This window comes from Chiloscyllium punctatum, chromosome 17 (assembly GCF_047496795.1).
Source record: "Chiloscyllium punctatum isolate Juve2018m chromosome 17, sChiPun1.3, whole genome shotgun sequence".
NCBI classification, from domain to species: Eukaryota; Metazoa; Chordata; class Chondrichthyes; order Orectolobiformes; family Hemiscylliidae; genus Chiloscyllium; species Chiloscyllium punctatum.
Window position 1 is genome coordinate 74,718,836 of NC_092755.1, and position 19,009 is coordinate 74,737,844.

The following is a 19,009-nucleotide window of genomic DNA, read 5'->3' on the forward strand; positions in this document are numbered from 1 at the left end:
AGTAAGAGGTGAAGTGTTAGGTAACTATCCGCCTGAGTAACACAGAGTAGTGATCAGGTTTCTGTGAGAATTTGATGCACAGGGAGAAAACAAGAGGTACTTGTAGTCATACAGCACAAAGATCCTTTTGTCCAACTCATCCACACTGACCAGATATCCTAATTTGCCAGCATTAGGCCTAAATCTCTCCAAACCCTTCCTATTCATTTACCCATCCTGATGCCTTTTAAATACTGTAAGTGTACCAGCCGCCGCCACTTCCTCTGGCAGCTCATTCCATACAAGCACCACCCTCTGCTTGAAAAAGTTACCCCTTAGGTTTCTTTTATATCTTTCCCTTCTCACCTTAAACCTAATGTCCAATAAGGTCTTCTATAAGGTCATCTACACTCAATAAGGTTTATTGCAGCTAATAAAGTGTAAATATTAACCTGATTGATCATTGCTAGGCAGTTGATCAGTATTATAAGATTTTACTTGCCTTGTCTTAATAAAATAACATTGGTGCATGTGAAGCCAAACTAAAAAAAAATCTCCAGGCTGATTAGTTACCTGGAGTGGCTGCACAACATTCTTCTGAGGAACAGCCAGAGATTGTGATCCATGTTGGTATCAATTACTTGGGTAAACAAAGCATGAAGTCCTGAAATCAAATTTCAGGGAGCTTGGAAAGGAGATTGAAATACAGAACCTCTAAAACAGTAATCTAAGGATTATATTCAGTTCCACAAACTATTAAGCATGAAAATGAAAAATGAGTAATTGAACATGGTGTAGAAGGGAGGAATACATATTCATGAGACATTTGGACCCGTTCTGGGCTGGATGAGGCTTGTACAAGATGTATTGGCTACATCTTAGTAGGATTGGGACTAAATTTTCTCATGGAGATTCACTAATGCTTTTGGAGAGAATTCAAATTAGATTAGCGTGGCCATAGGAGCCTAAGAGCTTAGGTTGGAAGGAAGCAAAACTGGTAAAAGTAAGAAGACAAAAGTGTAGACAAGTTTTACATAAGATCAGAATAGACAAGGAAGTTTAAAAAGCAGAATTAAAGATACTCTATCTGAATGCTCACAGCATTCATAAAAAGGTTGATCAATTGATGTGGTTACATCTACTGAGCAACAAAGAAATGTGGAGAGCAAGTTTTCAACTGTTTATTCAAGAATATGCAGGGAGAGAGTGCACTCCAGATTAGCTAAAATGAAAACTCTTCTGAATACAAGAGATTTATTAATTTATACACCTTTTAGTCAACCTGCAAATTATAACCTTGTCAGAGTATGATACAACTAATAATGTCTCTAATCCTAGGTATGTATTTTCAATCAGACAGGGATTGCTTATAAAAGCTACCCAGTGCTGTTTACCTCAACCCTTCTCTATTTATTCATAACACCCACTAGATTTTGTGTTCCCTTGCCTTCTAATCCACTAATTGCGTGTTACATCCAGCCATAGATAAATGTTTTAAATTATATACAGATAAAATGCCATCTGAAAAGTACTATGAATCAACAGGACTCATTTTCATGATCTCCCCAAGAAACTGTTCCCTCAATAAACCATTGCTAACTGACATTGTTCTTGCAGATGCATTTTGCATTTACCATTTCACCCTTCAAACAATGAATGTTCTCTAGTTCTGCATAACGATTATCTGATTTGAAATCAAAACAAATCACAACTGCTTTGTCCCCATGATATTTATTAGTGACACCTTCAAGGAAGGACAATAAAATGCTAAATTATTCCTTTCATAAATGCACTTTGACAATCTTTAATGGTTTTATTTCTATCCTGATGCTCCAAATTCTCTCTTTAATGAGGTCTTCTATAACTTTAGCCATAGATGACAAATTCATACCTTACTTTTACGTAGTCTCAAGCACCTTGCTAATAAACATTGATTTCTGGAAGACATATCAAATTTCCTCTTTAATTCTTTAAAAAATTCTCAGATACATTTTAGGGAGTTGGGTAAAAAGTATTTACGAGGGGAAAGTGAGGACTGCAGATCAGAGCTGAAAATGTGTTGCTGGAAAAGCGCAGGTCAGGCAGCATCCAAGGAGCAGGAGAATCGACGTTTCGGGCATGAGCCCTTCTTCAGGAATCTGATTCCTGAAGAAGGGCTCATGCCCAAAACGTCAATTCTCCTGCTCCTTGGATGCTGCCTGACATGCTATGCTTTTCCATCAGCACATTTTCAGCTAAAAAGTATTTACCTCAACTTTACATATCTATTAGGCAACCAACTTGTCTCTTTCCTTGTCCACTTCACTTTCCAGATAATTTTTGTTAGTTTATTTTTAAAAGCCTGGTGATGACAACTAAGGCTAATAACATGTTTAGCCAGAAATCACATGACACTAGGTTATAGTCCAACAGGTTTATGTAAAATCACAAGCTTTCGGAGCACTGGTCCTTCATCAGGTAAAATCTGAAAGCTTTTAAACTTGTTGGACTATTATCTGGTGTTGGGCGACTTCTGACTTTGTCCACTCTCGTTCAACATCAGCATCCCCACAACATATTTAGCATCTTTGGAACCCTTGTACCAATAGTTATCATATTATCACCTTATTTCAGCGGTCTTCAATTTTCACTTTTAAAACAAGAGGTGTCAGTTTTGATGTCAGCTTCAGGATACCACCCAATAACAGTGGAACTAGCAATTTGAGGCTTCCACATACCAAGTTATCAGCTTCCTGCTCCAGCCCCATGTGTAACCATGTCACTGTACATGGACAAAGTCAGGATTTAATATTAAATTTTTCAGTAGACTATAACAAATACAAATGTTCCAAATCATGAAATTCCAAATTAAGATTTATTTTGGCTGTCAAAGCAAATTTAAAACTAATAATGTTAATATGCCTATATTTTCCCTTCAATTCAGCTCTTAAATGTTTCTATTTGAATATCTTCAAGACTGAACACTATTTAAATGTATCCTTTGTTTTTTAAATAAGATTTCACAGTACTTTTTGTTGACTGTTTTGGAAACTTGTCATTTAATTAACTTTTTTATCTAAAACTTTCTTTTTCTGTATGATTGAATTTAACTTCTGCAAGGCTGGATATTGTGTTAGTTGTGCTGTCTTCTAGATTGTAAATTGCTGATGTGCAATAATAAAGTTCATCCAGGAAGCTGAACAAAACTACGGAGATGCACCTAGTATATTCATTTTGAGCCATTATCCTGAAGACATTTTATTATCTATTCCTCTGAAATACTCTCGATATAGTACAAGTTACATGCCTGCACAGAATCTGCTTCAAGTATTTGACAGAAATAGTGCTTCGTTAGACTTAACCAAAAATGTGTCTCAAAATGAGCTTTAAAGGAAATCCATTTATTACAACGTACTTACTGAAAGCATGTGGATTTGCTTCAAAGGAATATGGAGCAGGGAGAAGGAAGAGGTAAAGATAATCATGAGAATATCACCTGTTAACATTCAACCATCAGTCAACTTTGTTCTTTCCCTGGTTCACAAGAATACATCTTGAGTAAGCATAAACTATTGATATTGGAACAAGCTATACTCCTATTTAGTGTAGTTCAGGTAGATAAAAGGCTTTTAATTTTAAGTCCTCTGAAGAAATGTTAAAAACCTTGCTCCTTTAGTTCATTAATCATATTTTTCCTACATGGTTAGCACACAAAACAGTACTTTTCATTGTATTATATATATGACAATAATAAATCAAGTCAAGATACAGGTAAAAGAACTCATGACATTGCTGTTTCTTAATCCTTTGAAAACAGTTTGTTAATGTAAAAACTCTTTAAAAAAACTCCAGAACTACTACTCTCAAAACAAGACTTTCTGATTCAACTGTTAATCAGATTCTTTTATATAAAAAAGTGGCAATTGGCTTTAATAACCATTATCTTTCACACTGCTATAATTAATAAGTTCTTCAAACTATGTTTATTGCAGTAGCCACCAAAATTAAACTTTAATCACTTGTGGTTGACGTCATTACTTTCACTTATTGCTTTGTATAACCATTTTTTACATTTTACACTCAGACACACAAAGCAGGAGACTAATCATGCTCTCCTCTCTTGGCACTTCAAAGCCATTCTGTTTATATTGAAAGCATATTGCTCTATTATAAAAGGAAATTTGATCATTAATCTTTAGCTCTTCAGTGTATCAACAGCATCTGATTACATTCAGTTTCAGACTCTGAATTACATCAAATTGAGGAATTACAGATTTAGCTTCATTCCAAATTAGTTACTTAAATTATAGATGTAATCTGCATTTTTCATAAGGATTACAATACTTGAACAAATGGGACCCATGTGTAGTATGTGTAAGAGCTAGAAACCTAAAATATTAGATTTTAAAATCAAGGTTTGAGATAGAAAGATTTGTATTTTGATTTTTTAAAAACAATTGAAAAGGAGTTCCTCTTTCTACCTTAATTGTCTTTCCCACTTATTTCCCAGATATATCTCAGCTCACTGGTCAAGAAAGCACTTGCAATTCATGGAACTTGCATAACCCAGGAGACACATCTGTGTGGAATGCTTTCCACAATCCACAATCCAGCCAAAATTGAGAGACATTTAAGTTAAAGTGCCCTCCCATCAGGTTGAGATTATGAAACAACGTGGAGTAATTAGCTTTTGCTTTAACATATTTTTCGAACATTCAGAAGTTATTACACACATCGGTAGCAAATGGGACTCTAATCCAGGCCCCTCAGACAAGAGGTAGGGGCATTCCCACTGGATCACAAGATGGCTCTTATTATATAAGCAGTGCAAACTTTCTAATTGTAAAACTTGTTTCAGGTGTAACAAAACAAATTTATTCCACATTTTTACAGGTGAAATAGAAACTACTTCCTTTTAGATGACTGTCAAAACGCATGTGCTAAGGGGTGGCGATGCTACATTTGAAACCTGTTGCGTGAACAGAAGCAGCAAATTAAGCTTTTTTTTTCCATAGAGCACAAGTCCAAAATAATTTGTATAATGTCTGAACTGTGTGAGAAGATATGGAAATGGAAATAGAAATAGGCTGAAACAACACTTGCAGCCTTTTTCAACATTCAAGTTGGTCATTGTTGATCTCTACCTTAGCTACATTTAGTCACCAGTGATACATATCTTTTGATAGCCTGTTTAAAATTAGTTTTATGCCAACTTTAAGTTTGAACTTAAACTGAAATTTTTATATATATAAAAATATATACATATATATGTCTGCAGTTATTTTAACTTTCTATAAACATAGTCACAACCTTCATACGCTTGGATTTATTTTTGACTGAGTTCATTGTTTAGCTTTTGCTTTAGAAGTTTAACAGATATCTTGTATGTGACTTACGGAATAAAATCCCATTATGTTGGTCTCTATTAACTGAGTGACAAATGTCAGGTGGTTGCATAGACTTAAGTGGGAAATATCTTGGAAAATGCTTTCATAGATTTCCAACCAGACGACCATTTCAGGGTATTAGTTCATCTTCTTGAAGACGGATGGCAACTCCCTGTGAACTAGCACAAACATGGAGACCATATCTCAGCTGTCTTTAACTCTCTGGATCATCATAGAGTAAAGCCAGATCATTTTACACTACAAAAGTGGCTCAAGAACCTAGCTGCAAGAACGTGATTTTTGTGAATGAGTACAGGACTACATGGCACAGCTATATTCTCCAAATATCACCATGAAGGCAGGATTAAAGAAACTGAAATCCATTCAAACAAACTGACTTGAATTATACCTGGCACAAGAGGAAAATGATTATGATTGTTTACAGTCACACAATACACAAATTCCTCAGGGTATTATCCTCGACCTGAAAATTCTTAACTGCTTCATAACCAGGTTTTCCTCTATTATCAAGTTACAAGGGAGGATTTTTGCTGATGACTGCACCATACTCAGATTTGGGCTGCTAACAGTCAAAACATTCACACAGGTGTCAGGCAACGACCATTACTAATAACAGAGAATCCAACCATCTCTTGACTTTAAACATTACTATCTCTGAATCCCCCAAAATCAACACTTTGGGGGTCACTATTGACCACAAACTTAACTAGACCAGTTACATGAATATTGTTACGGCGAGAGGTCAGAGATTGGAAACTCAACAAATACCTCACCTCCTTAGGAGGCTGTCCACCACTTGCAAGGAACAAGATGGAATACTCTTCACTTTCCTGGATGACTGAGTCTCAACAACAAAGTGGTTAACCTCTATGAAGGACAAAGCCTACTTTACCAGCACCTCATACTATCTTACATGTACTGTGGATGCAGTGTCTAGTATCTACAAAATGTATTGCAGTAATTCATCAAAGTTGCTATGATATCATCTTTTAAACCTGCAACCTCAACACCCAGAAGGACAAAGGCAGTAGTCACATAGGAGACCACCATCTGCAAGCACCCCTTAACGCCAAACACCAAATGTGACTTGGAAGCATATTGCTATTCTTTCACTGCCACCGTGTCAATATTTGGAACTCCCTTCCTAACAGCACTGAGCATGTCCCTAACCCAATGGACTGAAACGGTTTATGAAGTCAGCTCACTACCACCTTCCCCTTGGCAATTAAAGATGAGCAATAAATGATGGCCTAACCAGCGATGTTCATATTCCATGAATTATTCTTTTAAAGTCCCATTTATAAGTTGTTCCCGTCTTTACTTCCAAAATAATAGATTGATTAAAAATTACTATAGAGTGTAAAATTTCTGATAATTATTCATTTTGTGGGCTGTCAAAATTAATTTACCCTAACATTCTTAAGAAAAACTCATACTTTGTTGCACATTTTCGGATTTTAAGCAAAGTGGAAACCTATCCTTCTCACATTTTGCAGCAAATAATATTTTTTAAAGTGCAGGCCTTTAAAGTTACTACCTGAAACTAAAAAAAAGGTTCCCAATATTCTTGCTGAGTATCAACAAAATTTTTTTGTACCTTAAATAGAACAAGTATCCTCAGGAGTTAAAGTTTTGTCTTAAGTTAACTGCACATAATTATTTAGCAAGCTCAAACAATAATATTTTCTTTATATGTATAAAATTAGTTTAAGGATTTGAGCTCTTCTCCATAAGATATGGTGCAAATAAGTTGAGTTGCCAAACAAGATTCCTAAATTGCCTCTTATTAGGAATTATTGGAAAGGCAGAGTGTTGGGGGAATCCAAGTAGAATGTTTAACTGGACCAAACATTCAGCCACGTCTAGGAACTTCAGTCTGCGACTGAACCTTGGAAAAACTGCATACTTGCACTGGGATCTTCAGTGTTGTCGTCTTGTTCCTGTAAATAAAAGGAGCCAATGGTAAATGTAACTGTGCAAGTTCTGAAAACCTGAAATTAAAAAAAAAACCCAAAGAACTGCAGATGCTGGAAATCAGAAACAAAAACAGAAATTGCTGGAACAACTCAGGTCTAGCAGCATCTGTGGAGAGAAAGCAGGGAAGAAGGGCCACTGGACCCAAAATGTTAACTCTGCTTTCTCTTTACAGATGCTGAAAGACCTGCTGGAGTTTCTCCAGCAACTTCAGCAGATCTTTATAACTGAACAGGTTACATATCTCAAGGACAATTAAGGAGGGAAAAAAACTGATGACCTCACGTGCATACCTTGAGATAATTGTTAAAAGTCTTAATATATATTACACAGCAAAGTAACTCAACTGAATCTTAAAATAATAAGTGTATCTTTATAGTAAGTTACTTCCATTTTGTTTTGAGTTCCAGAGACAACCAAAGAAAAACAAAAGCTGAAAAAGAGAATACATTAAAGCCAGGTACTCATTTATACTATTATATCACCTTACATGGTTACAGCATAATTATCTGCGGAAAATTAAATGCTTCCTCCTCTGTCCTAAAAAGCATGAACTCAACTTGGGATTCCGTAGGAGTCATGAACCCTATAGTATTTCATTTCAGTACCTATTCTTTATGTAACCCTACACAGTACACATGTGCAGATTATTCAATTTTAAGAGGCATTGTAGCTGAAATTTGATCTTATTATTACATACTTGGCTTTCAAGCCACAGACTGAATCACAGATTTGTCAATTAAAACCAATTTCAATCTGCTGTGGTGGAATTAGTGAATCTAGTTGTTGGTCAGTTTGGTGAATAAGGAATAAAAGATGACATCATGCTTAAATTACTTTAACGTGTCACTAATCAGTCATGGAATACATACATCTTAGAGGAGTCCTGATCATTAAACTGAATGAGAATTGGTGTTGGGGGAAAACAGTATCACCGGAAAATTCCTATACAAAGAAGTCATGTATCACTCACCTTTGGTTCTTTGACTTCAAAATCCTCTCCATACTGAATGGAAAAGTCAATATGCTGCAAGACTATGTTAATACATTCTTCATCTGAACGATCAAAAGGCAAAAATCGAACCATACTGTAGTCATCAACCTTAAAAGACAATTGTTGACACTCATTATCAAACGTTTTAATAGCACCATTTTGACAATGTATAACCATAAATATAATTTTCACTAGAGGATTTTCAGAATAGCATTTAACCATTATTTAGTAATACATTATAAGAAATAATATGCAAAAGTGGAATGTTCTTAGAGAAAAAAAACACTAAAACTTTGTATTATTTTCAGAAAGTTCAAAATACTGACTTTTAAGAAAAGTTCAGTTTAAAATCAACACTGGATTCTTTTAGTCCCTTGGGTTTTTTTTCATTGAATTGGCTTGAAATTTTATAGTCATGGTATGTCTATACTGTGTCCCCAGTTTGCTTGGAAATAATAGTAGTGGTATGATGCTGGTGAACCCTCTTCTAGAGTACTGTGCATGGTTCTGGTTGTCCTACTATGGGAAGGATATTATTAAACTGGAGAAGATTCAGAAAAGATTTACCAGCATGTTTCTGGGAATGGAGGATTTGAGTTATAAAAATAGGCTGGGATATTTCTTACTGGGATGTAGGAAATTGAGGAGTGACCGTATAGAGGATTACAAAATCATGAGGGACATAGATAAGGTGAATAGCTAGGTTCTTTCCCCTAGGTTGGAGGATTCAAAACTAGAGGCCATATATTTAAGGAGGGGAGAAAGTTTTAAAAAGGACATGACAGGCAACGTTTTGTGGTGAATGAACTACCAGAGGAAGTGGTGAATGTAGGTACAGTTACAACATTTAAAAGACATTTGGATAAGTACGAATAGGAAAAGTTGGGAGGCATATGGGTCAAATTCAGGCAAGTGAGACTAGTTTACTTTGGAAACATGGTCAACATGGACTAGTTGGACTGAAGGGTCCGTTTCCACGTTGTATAAAAGTCACAGACAGCACCCAAACCTTTCTTGCAACTCTCCATGCACTGCTTTGCCGTGACCCTCAATAAAAATGATAACTCCAGTACAATACACTTTCTGTAAAGCTAATGGTTATGTTCAATTTGCTGCAGCAACACAGTCCTAATCAGCAGTGATTTTACATCTCCATCCTCCAATTACTGAAACTCAGCCAAGGGAAATAGTTCCCCTTATTTACTCCATTAAAACTTCCATCATTTTGATCGCTTATTAAATCTTCTCTCAACTTTCTCTGGTAATACTAACCTTCATTCCTGTTGACGTTTTACTAATGCTACACAGAATCACTTATTTGCACAAACAATCATTCTATGTTGTTTACGAAATGACTGTATATAGGATTTTTTGTTCTGAGACCAGTTAATTCAAATAGAGAATTTTTGATGTTAATGAGAACTTAGCTTCGTTGAGTATGGTACAATTCTTACCAATTCACAAATTGCTTTGGTTAGCTTTTTGAATTTCTTGCTTTTCCAAGTCTCAGTAGAGTCTTGCATCAATGAATACATATCAGGGTCTAAATACCTTTAATGAAATAATATATGGAAATATTACTGACATAAAAACTCAAAACATGTTAAAAAAAATCAATCTTGATAGTGTTTTATAAAGTGAATCTTCAAATTATAGTTCCTTTGTTGCTTTAAGAAGTCTCCACAAGAAACTGAAAACAATTTTAGCATTGTACCTCTCAGCATTTTATGACCTGAAGCAAGCCCAAATTGTTTCCAATTGCCCTGTGTTATGTTTGGGAATTACATTCCAGGGATGACACTGCAAACTATATAAAGTCATTAGGTATTAGCCCATGCCACAGACTTGAGCATGATATCAAGGCTAACACACTAGTGTCACCTTTTGGAGGAGATATGATGCTGATGGCCTGTCTCCACCTCAAGTCTACATAAGAGATCATTAAGATCTGTTTAAAAGAAAATTTAGAAATTCTCCAAACTCCTAGAAAAAATTATTTTTCAATCAACAAGACTAAAATATAAACTCATTGGTTATTTTCACATTACTGTTAGTGGGACCTTACCAGTTACCAATTAAATGGTTTCCTGCATTACAAATAATGCATTTGAAACACTTGAGTTCTAATGATTTTAAAGGTCAGACATAAATGCATGTCTTTTCTTTGAAAATATCACAAGTATCGTAAAAAGCAAATCATTTGAAGGTAACACTTTCTTCATTAAAAAATGCCTTCAAACATGCGAAAATGTAAAATACTTTGTCAGAAAAAAATTTGCAAACTCCTCCACTAGGATAAGTAGGAACAAATTACTGCAGATATTCTCCAATAGGATAATGTTCCATCATACATGTATATATGAACAAAAAGTACCTCCTTGTTATTTGCCCATCAGCATGGCAGTTTTTGAACTCAGTTTCATCCCAATGCTGCCCCAAGCCTAACAAGGAAAAAGTGAGGACTGCAGATGCTGGAGATCAGAGCTGAAAAATGTGTTGCTGGAAAAGCGCAGCAGGTCAGGCAGCAGCAAAGGAGCAGGAGAATCGACGTTTCGGGCATAAGCCCTTGTTCAGGGCTTATTCTCCCTCCTGAAGGGCTTATGCCCGAAACGTCGATTCTCCTGCTCCTTTGCTGCTGCCTGACCTGCTGCGCTTTTCCAGCAACACATTTTTCAGCCCAAGCCCAACAAGTCCATATTGTGTACTCTATACTGGGAAGGGCATGCTGACAGAAAGGGGGAAAAAAAAAGAATATTTTGCAGGCATCACAGCAATCACAAAATAAACACTACCAGAAAGCAATGGAGAGTCTCCGTCCAGCCACTACCAATCCCCATCCAGCAAGTATCCAAAAAAATGCCCACATCCTTAAGTATGTAATATTTTAACAGTATTTACAATATAAATAAATCCTTTATTCAAGTATGTTCATACAAGTGTCAAGGTGAAGGAAAGGCTGATTTGTGAAAAGTGTCCAGCACACAACTGAATCTTGAATGCTCCTAATGTCAATCTCCACTAGCCTACATAACATAATTCCAAGTATATCACTTTTATTCACTCATGGGATATGGGCATTGCATGTCTAGAAAAAGTTCTAAATTTATTGTTGCTCAAATTAATTTTACATACGCTATACAGCAGACATTTACTTTGGGCATGTAGCATCACAAGAAAAGCCTACAATTGCATCAATAATTGAACTATAAATTTTAAAAATAATTTTCAGCAGTCTGTTGTCAATCAAAACAGAATCTAAATATGGTCAATATAGCAACTCAATTTCTGAAAAGGTATATAGCATGTATGGACAAGTACATTGCAATGTGTTACATTACGTGAAAATAGGACCATCAGATACAATTCAAAGTTGTAATTACTTTTCAATTTCTTTTTTTGCTTTTTTGTTAAGTAAATCCATTTTTGTCATGATGTTGACCTGAGGAATTTCCAGAGACACCATAGCACTCAGGGCTGCCATAACACCTGATACAAACTAAAAAAAAATGTACAAATGTTAACACGTCTGCACATTTTACAATAAATGTCAGATTTATACCATCATTTATAAACATTAACATCCTAGACCAGATCCCAAATCTGGTTAACATCCAGTTAAATACCAGTAACCTTTTGTTTAAAGTAACTAAAAATTGTTACTGGAAATCCCAGTTATTTCCTAAGCAAAAAGACAAGACTCCAGAATTTTAATCAAGCAGAAGAAAGTTCACTGTATAAAAGTCAACAGAGCAAGTGGTAAATAATATTCACCTTGTACTTGAATATCTAAAATTAACAAGATAAACATGAATTAACAGGAAAATTGTGATGAAGCGCACGAGATATTACACTTTAAATTGTAGAGCAACAAAGACAAAAGAAGTTTTCCAAGAAATCCACCAGATGAGCGATTCCAGTGTCACAGAGAATTTTTAAAACTGCCCCTCTAAAGGGAATGGAGGGGATGGTGGTAGTATTGGCAAACAAGTCAGTACCCAGACAGACTGGGATGTCTTGACAGACACATATTGAAATCATATATTGATTTGTTTTGATTTTAACAAAGTGGTCCGTCACTGAAACAAAAGCATGCAATGCTGCAAAATTTGTTTTAACAATAAAGTAGAATTATCTGAAGAAATGGATACTTTATTTACAGGGAGCAAGTACAGACTGCAGATGCTGGAGGTCAGAGTCGAAGGGCGTGTTGCTGGAAAAGCACAGCCAGTCAGGCAGCATCCGAGTTGACATTTCGAGCATTAGCTCTTCAACAGAAACATGTACTTTATTTACAGCATACACAAACAATAATGCAATTTTGCCTTAATTAAAACTTACCAGCAGAGATACCTTCTCACTTGCACACAACTGTCTACTCAGACATCGTGGAGATCACGATAAAACAGTAAAACTTATGGTATTTGAGGTATATAATTTTTGCCTATTTAAATCAAAAGCGTAGTTCATAGAGCTTTGGTTAAAATAAAGTTGGCTGTATATAAATCCCACTTCACACTATATAGTGAAGATTACCTTAAACGACTCCACCATAAATTGAGAGTCAACAAGAAATACCCCACAGACATGAAACTCCCACTGCTGCAACTGTTCCACGAGCTGCTTCATTATTGGAAGGTGAGTATATAACTCAATCTGACCTGTAATGAATTAATAAAATCACATTAGGACAAAAAAAAACTTGGAGACCTACAATCAAAACTTATTATATATAATGGGCTCAGTTAAAACTCTCAGATAGAATAGCTTTTGAAAAATGTGTTCAAACTTATCAACACCCATGTTTCATGAATCAGTACCTTCAGGAATTGAGGGGAAAACAACAGGAAGAGCTCAAAATTGGTATTCTAGAAACTAATTATTTGTTCCTTTGACTGGATTCTAAATGAAAGACAACTACTTTGATAAGATTATAAATTTTACTGTGCTTAATCAAATACACTAGACTAAATGCAATCAATTAACTGCACTTATAGCCCAAGAAGAAAGAGAGTTTAACTTACAAACAGGGATGTAACGTAAATCGGAAAAAAACTAGAGGTGAGATGAGGGGAATTTTGCTTATGGCAAAATGTCATTTGGTTTCCACCACATTAAAGTAGTGGTGCAAATATGTTCAACAGTAACATTAAAATAAAAGCTGACACAGTGGGATTAACTAGATAGCTTGCAAAGAACCTACACAGCCACAATGGGCATTCTCTCAGCAATAGTTCTTCAGTTTTCTTCTTTAAGTTTCCCAACATACCAGAGACATGCAGCAGGCAAAGTAGTGTACTTAGTGGATTTTGGTGAGTGTAGTTTTGGCTTCTTTGGAAAAATCTTCATCTCTGCTATACCATGATTGAGATTGGATGGCAATAGTCTAAGTTGCACAGGGCACAGACCAAGAGACGGAGACTGGAGTAGAATGGGCAAGGTTGAAAGGACTGTCTCGTCAAGCTGACAGAGGAATATTTTTGGGTCAAAATGTTCAGCTGCAGGTGTCCACCTAAGAGCATGAGATGCTATTGGCTTGCAGGGCACATGCCTCTCTGAGTACCCCTTAAATGCAGTGCCAGGACCTTCAACACTTTACATTAACAGCAGGGACACTGGCTTCCAACACCAAGATTCATTATGGTTTTCACGCATACATATCTAATAAGTGATAACCAAATAACTGTGATAAAAGCTGACCCGCGCTTGAGTTTAGGTTAGTCTCTGCATAAGGCAAAAGTGGGAACTGCAGATGCTGGAGATTAGAGTGGTGCGGGAAAAGCACAGGTCAGGCAGCATCCGAGGAGCAGGGAAAAAAAAATTTTACAAAAAATTGATGTTTCGGGCTAAAGCCCTTTATCATGAATGAGCCTCATTTTCCTGCTCCTTGGAGGCTACCTGACCTGCTGTGCTTTCCCAGCACCACTCTAATCTTGAATCTAATTTTCTGCACAATCCTACTAAACATAAACTGCATAATGGACTATTCCATCACACATATCAATTGCCACCTACCTGGACAATCAAATAGTATATAGTCATCTTCCATATGTCCTAGACAATCTGCCAGCCAATCAAAGTTGTTGGCAAAGTATTCCATGCAGAAAATCAGCCCACCATTTGGGCCAAACCTCAAGGAATCATCTTCCATCACATCATCTACTTGAATGAGCTCCCGAATATCTATCGGAAAAAATAATTTAAACAACAGTAATTTTTAAAAAAGAAAATAACCATGGTATATAAAACAAAGCACATTTCCCAAAATTAGTGGGGCTGATTGTTTTTGCACACAGCTCAGCATTTTCGGTTTTCATTCAGTTATCCAATAAGACCTGCGAAGACAGGGATAATCATCTGCTTTCTATTCATTCATGGGATGTAGGAAATGGTGGCTAGGTTAGCCTTTACCATATATCCCCAATTACCCAGGAGAAGGTGGTAGTGAGTTGCTTTCTTCAAATAGTGCAGTCCTTTAAGTGTAGGGACACGCATAACCCTATTAGGAAGGGACCTCCAGGATTTCGATCCAGCAAAGCGAAGGAATAGAAACATATTTCCAAGTCAGGAAGGTATGTAGTTTAGAGCTTGGAAGTGGAGAGATCCCCATGCATCTGCTGTCCTTATCCTCTCCTTCCAGCTTTCAGAGTTTCAGGACTTGGAAGATGTTGTTGAAGAAGCCTTGGTGAGTTCAAACATCTTGAAGATGTTCCAGTGTTGCCATTGTGCATCAGTCGTGAAGAAAGCAAATATTGAAAGTTGTGGATGAGGTGCTAATCAAACTGGCTTTTTTTGTCCTAGATGGTGTTATGTTGAAGTGTTGTTTCAGTTGCACCCAAGCAAGTGGAGAGAATTACACCATGGTCCTGCCTTATAGATGATGGACAGCCATTAGGGAAGCAGGGGGTGAGTTACTCACCACCACATTCCTAGCCTCTGACCTATTCTCAATCACAGATTCTATTTAACTGATTCAGTTCAGCTTCTGGTCAGTGACAACCTCTAGACTGTTCATAGTGGGAGATTCAGCAATTAACGATTAATCATCAAGGGGTGGCTGTTAAGATTCTTTTCGTAATTGGAGATGTCATTGCCTGGCATTCATGTGACACGAATGTTACTTGCCTCTTACTAGGCCAAGCTTAGATATTCTTGTTGAATACAGACACCAGCTGCTTCAGTATCTGAGGTGTCATGAATGGTGCTTAACTTTATGTAATCGCCTGCAAACATCCCCATTTCTGCTCGTGATGTCCAAACAGCATACAGTCTTTACACTCTTTAGCTGGAAAAGCAAACTTCAATTCCTTATGTTTTGTTGAAGTTGTCAAAAGAATATTTTCAAGATGAATTGCAAAGTTATTAGTCAACTCACCTGCTAATACAGGATAGTCAAAGTATTCTGCAGCAGGATCAAGGTTCACCACCTGCACAGATCGATTCAACACCTCACAGTGCTGCTGTATAGTGGAACAGTAAGTGCTCTGAAATTACAGATAACAAATTCACCTTCAAAGTGTGTTTAGATTAATTACCTACAGTGTGGAAACAGGTCCTTCAGCCCAACCAGTCCACACCAACCCTCTGAAGAGTAACCCACACAGACCCATTTCCCTCTGACTAAGTGACCTAACACTATGGGTAATTTAGTGTAGCCAATTCACCTGACCTGCACATCTTTGGATTGTGGGAGGAAACCCATGCAGACACAGACAGAATGTGCAAACTCCACACAGACAGTCACCTGAGGCTGGAATTGAATCTGGGACCCTGGTGCTGTGAGGCAGCAGTGCTAACCAATGAGCCATTGTGCTGCCCAATGTTAAATGTATAATGAAAGAACCCCAAGATCTTAAATCTGTTTCTTTTATAATTTAATTCCTACAGATAGTTTGATATTGTTGTGGTTCTGTTCGCCGAGCTGGGAATTTGTGTTGCAAACGTTTCGTCCCCTGTCTAGGTGACATCCTCAGTGCTTGGTAGCCTCCTGTGAAGCTTCACAGGAGGCTCCCAAGCACTGAGGATGTCACCTAGACAGGGGACGAAACGTTTGCAACACAAATTCCCAGCTCGGCGAACAGAACCACAACAATGAGCACTCGAGCTACAAATCTTCTCCCAAACTTTGAGGTAGTTTGATAACTAGAAATTTGCAAATCGTAGAATCATAGAATCCTTACAGTGCAGAAGCAGGCCATTCAGCCCATCAAGTCCACACCAACCCTCCAAAGAGCATCCTGCCCAGATGCATCCTCCAACCCTACCTAATCCACCTAGTCTACACATCCCTGGACACTATGAACAATTTCACACAGCCAATCCATTTAACCTGCGCATCATTGGACCATGGGAGGAAACCAGAGCAATCAGCAGAAACCCATGCAGACATGGGGAAAATGTGTAGGCTCCACACAGACAGTCACCCAAGGGTGGAATCAAACCCAGGTTCAGGTTGCTAGGAGGTATCAGTACTAACCACTGAGCCATTGTGCCAATCCAATTTACAGATGTACCTAGTAATATTCATCAGTCAACAGGTATTTAGATGTTTGGATTAGTCCGTGAGCTTTGATTGTTTCAAAAGATTAGATGGTATCATTTTACCCATATACAGGTAATTGTAATTACTTTTAAATATCCACTATATAATCTTTAGGGTTCACAAAGCATAAAGAGCACAGGACCATATCGTAAAGCAATTTCATTGAGGTTCAAATCATTGTTTTAAATTATTGTATAAATCAAAAAGTAAAATCCAAAAAAATTTGGCATTTTAAATATTTGTGTCATTTGAAGACTAATTAAAACAATACAAACAAGGAAGATTGGCACAATATGATTTATTAGATGTAATTTTCCTTAAAGTTGTTGACCAATAAAATTCATGACCTACATTAGAATAGCCTTTCCCTGTGGGTTACATTACAGTCTGTAACATAATGACAACACCAGCGATTGAAATCTATTGTTCTGAGGACAGACTGGAGAGATTAGAATTAATTCCATGGGAGAGAAGGGAAAATTAAACTTTTATTTTAAATTATGAAGCAGAAAAAGAAAAAGGCTCATCAATTTGAAATCATCAACTAAAGTGAGCAGAGAGCTGAAAATAACAGTTAACAGTTGTTGGAAGTATGGAATGCTTGAATACAAAGCTCTAGCAATTACAAATTTTAAGCAGAAAATGATAAATATTTGAAGTACAGAGAAACGTGTAGAATAAAGAGAGGGTGCAACATGATGGGATTACTCCAGCTAAAAATCAGAAGGGATTAAAAATTATTCATATTTCCAGTTGCAAGTTTTGTGAAAGATTTTTAGCCTCATTACAACACATGTTTTAAACGAAAGATGACGACTATTACGAAAATAAGCGTACAACATGATAATAATCTTTAATATTTCGGGGGTTTTCCTAAGTGTTAAAGCTAATAATAATGATGATGATGATGATGATAAAATCATGGAGTCGGTTTTGACTCAGGAGCAGCATAATTTAGACAATCCATATTTTTCATTCCTGTGCGCCAAATAAAAAGATTCTGTCGTTGTTGCCGAGACCTGAATGGTATTAAATACCTTCCCACTGCCCGCAGGCCCCATCACGAGTTGAGCAAAACGAGGCATATCTTCCGCCACCGGTTACCCACAAACTGCAGGAGGACAACAGGCGGGTCGACGCCACGGCTTCTACTTCCGGTTACGGAAGCCTCTTTGGAATGAGGTTCCCCCAATCCAAAACGAGCATTTCGAAATGTTCACGAAATGTTCTCGTTGGTTGCTGCCTGAACTGCTGTGCTTTTCCAGCACCACTAATCCAGTATTTGGTTTTCAGCATCTGCAGTCATTGTTTTTACCTCCTTTCTAATATTTATAACTGATATCACCCCTTTACCTTTGGTTAAAAGATGTTTTCTTTTAAATCCGAATCACCAATGCTTATATCAAGGAAATAACATGTCACTTTATATGGCATGTTTAACCATAGTGTAATTTAAACGCTCTTCAGCCTTCATGTATTCATGTTATGAAGTTAGAATACGTAAGAAAAAACAGAAGGGAACAATTTTAAGATTGCTAACTTACACCCCGAAGTTACTTGACTTTCAGACTAAGGTTCTTAGAAAGCACGGACCAAATTCCGATACTTAACAATAAGATTATGCAAAATAGGAACAGAAATAGGCTGTTCAGTTCGTCGAAGAAGGGTTACATCCGAAATGTTGATTTCTCTACCTCCTCATGCTGCCTGGCTTGCTGTGTTCTTTCAGCCTCTTGCTTGTCTAATGTTCAGTCCCTTGAGCCTGCTCTACCATTCAATAGCATCATGGCTTATCCAACATACCTCATATCCACTTCCCTGCCTTTACGCATAACTCTTGATTCACCTAACTCTGCCCCCATAATTCTTCGTGGCAAGAAATTCCAAAAACTCACAAGTTACTGAGATAAGAAATTCCTCCTCATCTCTGTCTTAAATTGACATCCATGAATTCTGAGACTATGAACTCTGGTTTTCGACTCTCCCATGAGGGAAACATCAACTCAACATTTACTCCAGCAGACCTCTTAAGAATCCCAAATGTCTCAGTGAGATCACCTCTCATTCGTCTAAATCATATAAAGTGTTAAACCAAATCTTGATTTGCACATGCAAATTGCAACTATTAAACATGAT

At 36.9% G+C, this 19,009-nt stretch overlaps 1 protein-coding gene across 1 annotated transcript; it reads right to left on the minus strand.

The window, feature by feature from the left end:
- Window positions 1–3,338: 3,338 nt before the first annotated feature.
- On the minus strand, window positions 3,339–18,029 carry gpn3 (GPN-loop GTPase 3). The gene is made up of 8 exons (XM_072587502.1): window positions 17,911–18,029; window positions 15,707–15,815; window positions 14,347–14,514; window positions 12,868–12,992; window positions 11,715–11,830; window positions 9,789–9,885; window positions 8,314–8,442; window positions 3,339–7,306 (listed from the first exon to the last, which is right to left on the minus strand). Exons 1-8 carry the CDS (start codon window positions 17,956–17,958, stop codon window positions 7,238–7,240), a joined length of 861 nt encoding a protein of 286 aa, XP_072443603.1. The 5' UTR covers window positions 17,959–18,029; the 3' UTR covers window positions 3,339–7,237.
- Window positions 18,030–19,009: the final 980 nt, after the last annotated feature.

Excerpts from the sequence above, each read along its gene's own strand:
- gpn3 (XM_072587502.1), bottom strand. The coding sequence starts at position 17,958 with ATGCCTCGTTTTGCTCAACTCGTGATGGGGCCTGCGGGCAGTGGGAAG. Across the intron at positions 14,515-15,706 it reads TGACTATCCTGTATTAGCAG|ATATTCGGGAGCTCATTCAA; the intron begins GTGAGTTGACTA and ends TTTTTCCGATAG. Across the intron at positions 7,307-8,313 it reads TTGAAGTCAAAGAACCAAAG|GAACAAGACGACAACACTGA; the intron begins GTGAGTGATACA and ends TTTTATTTACAG.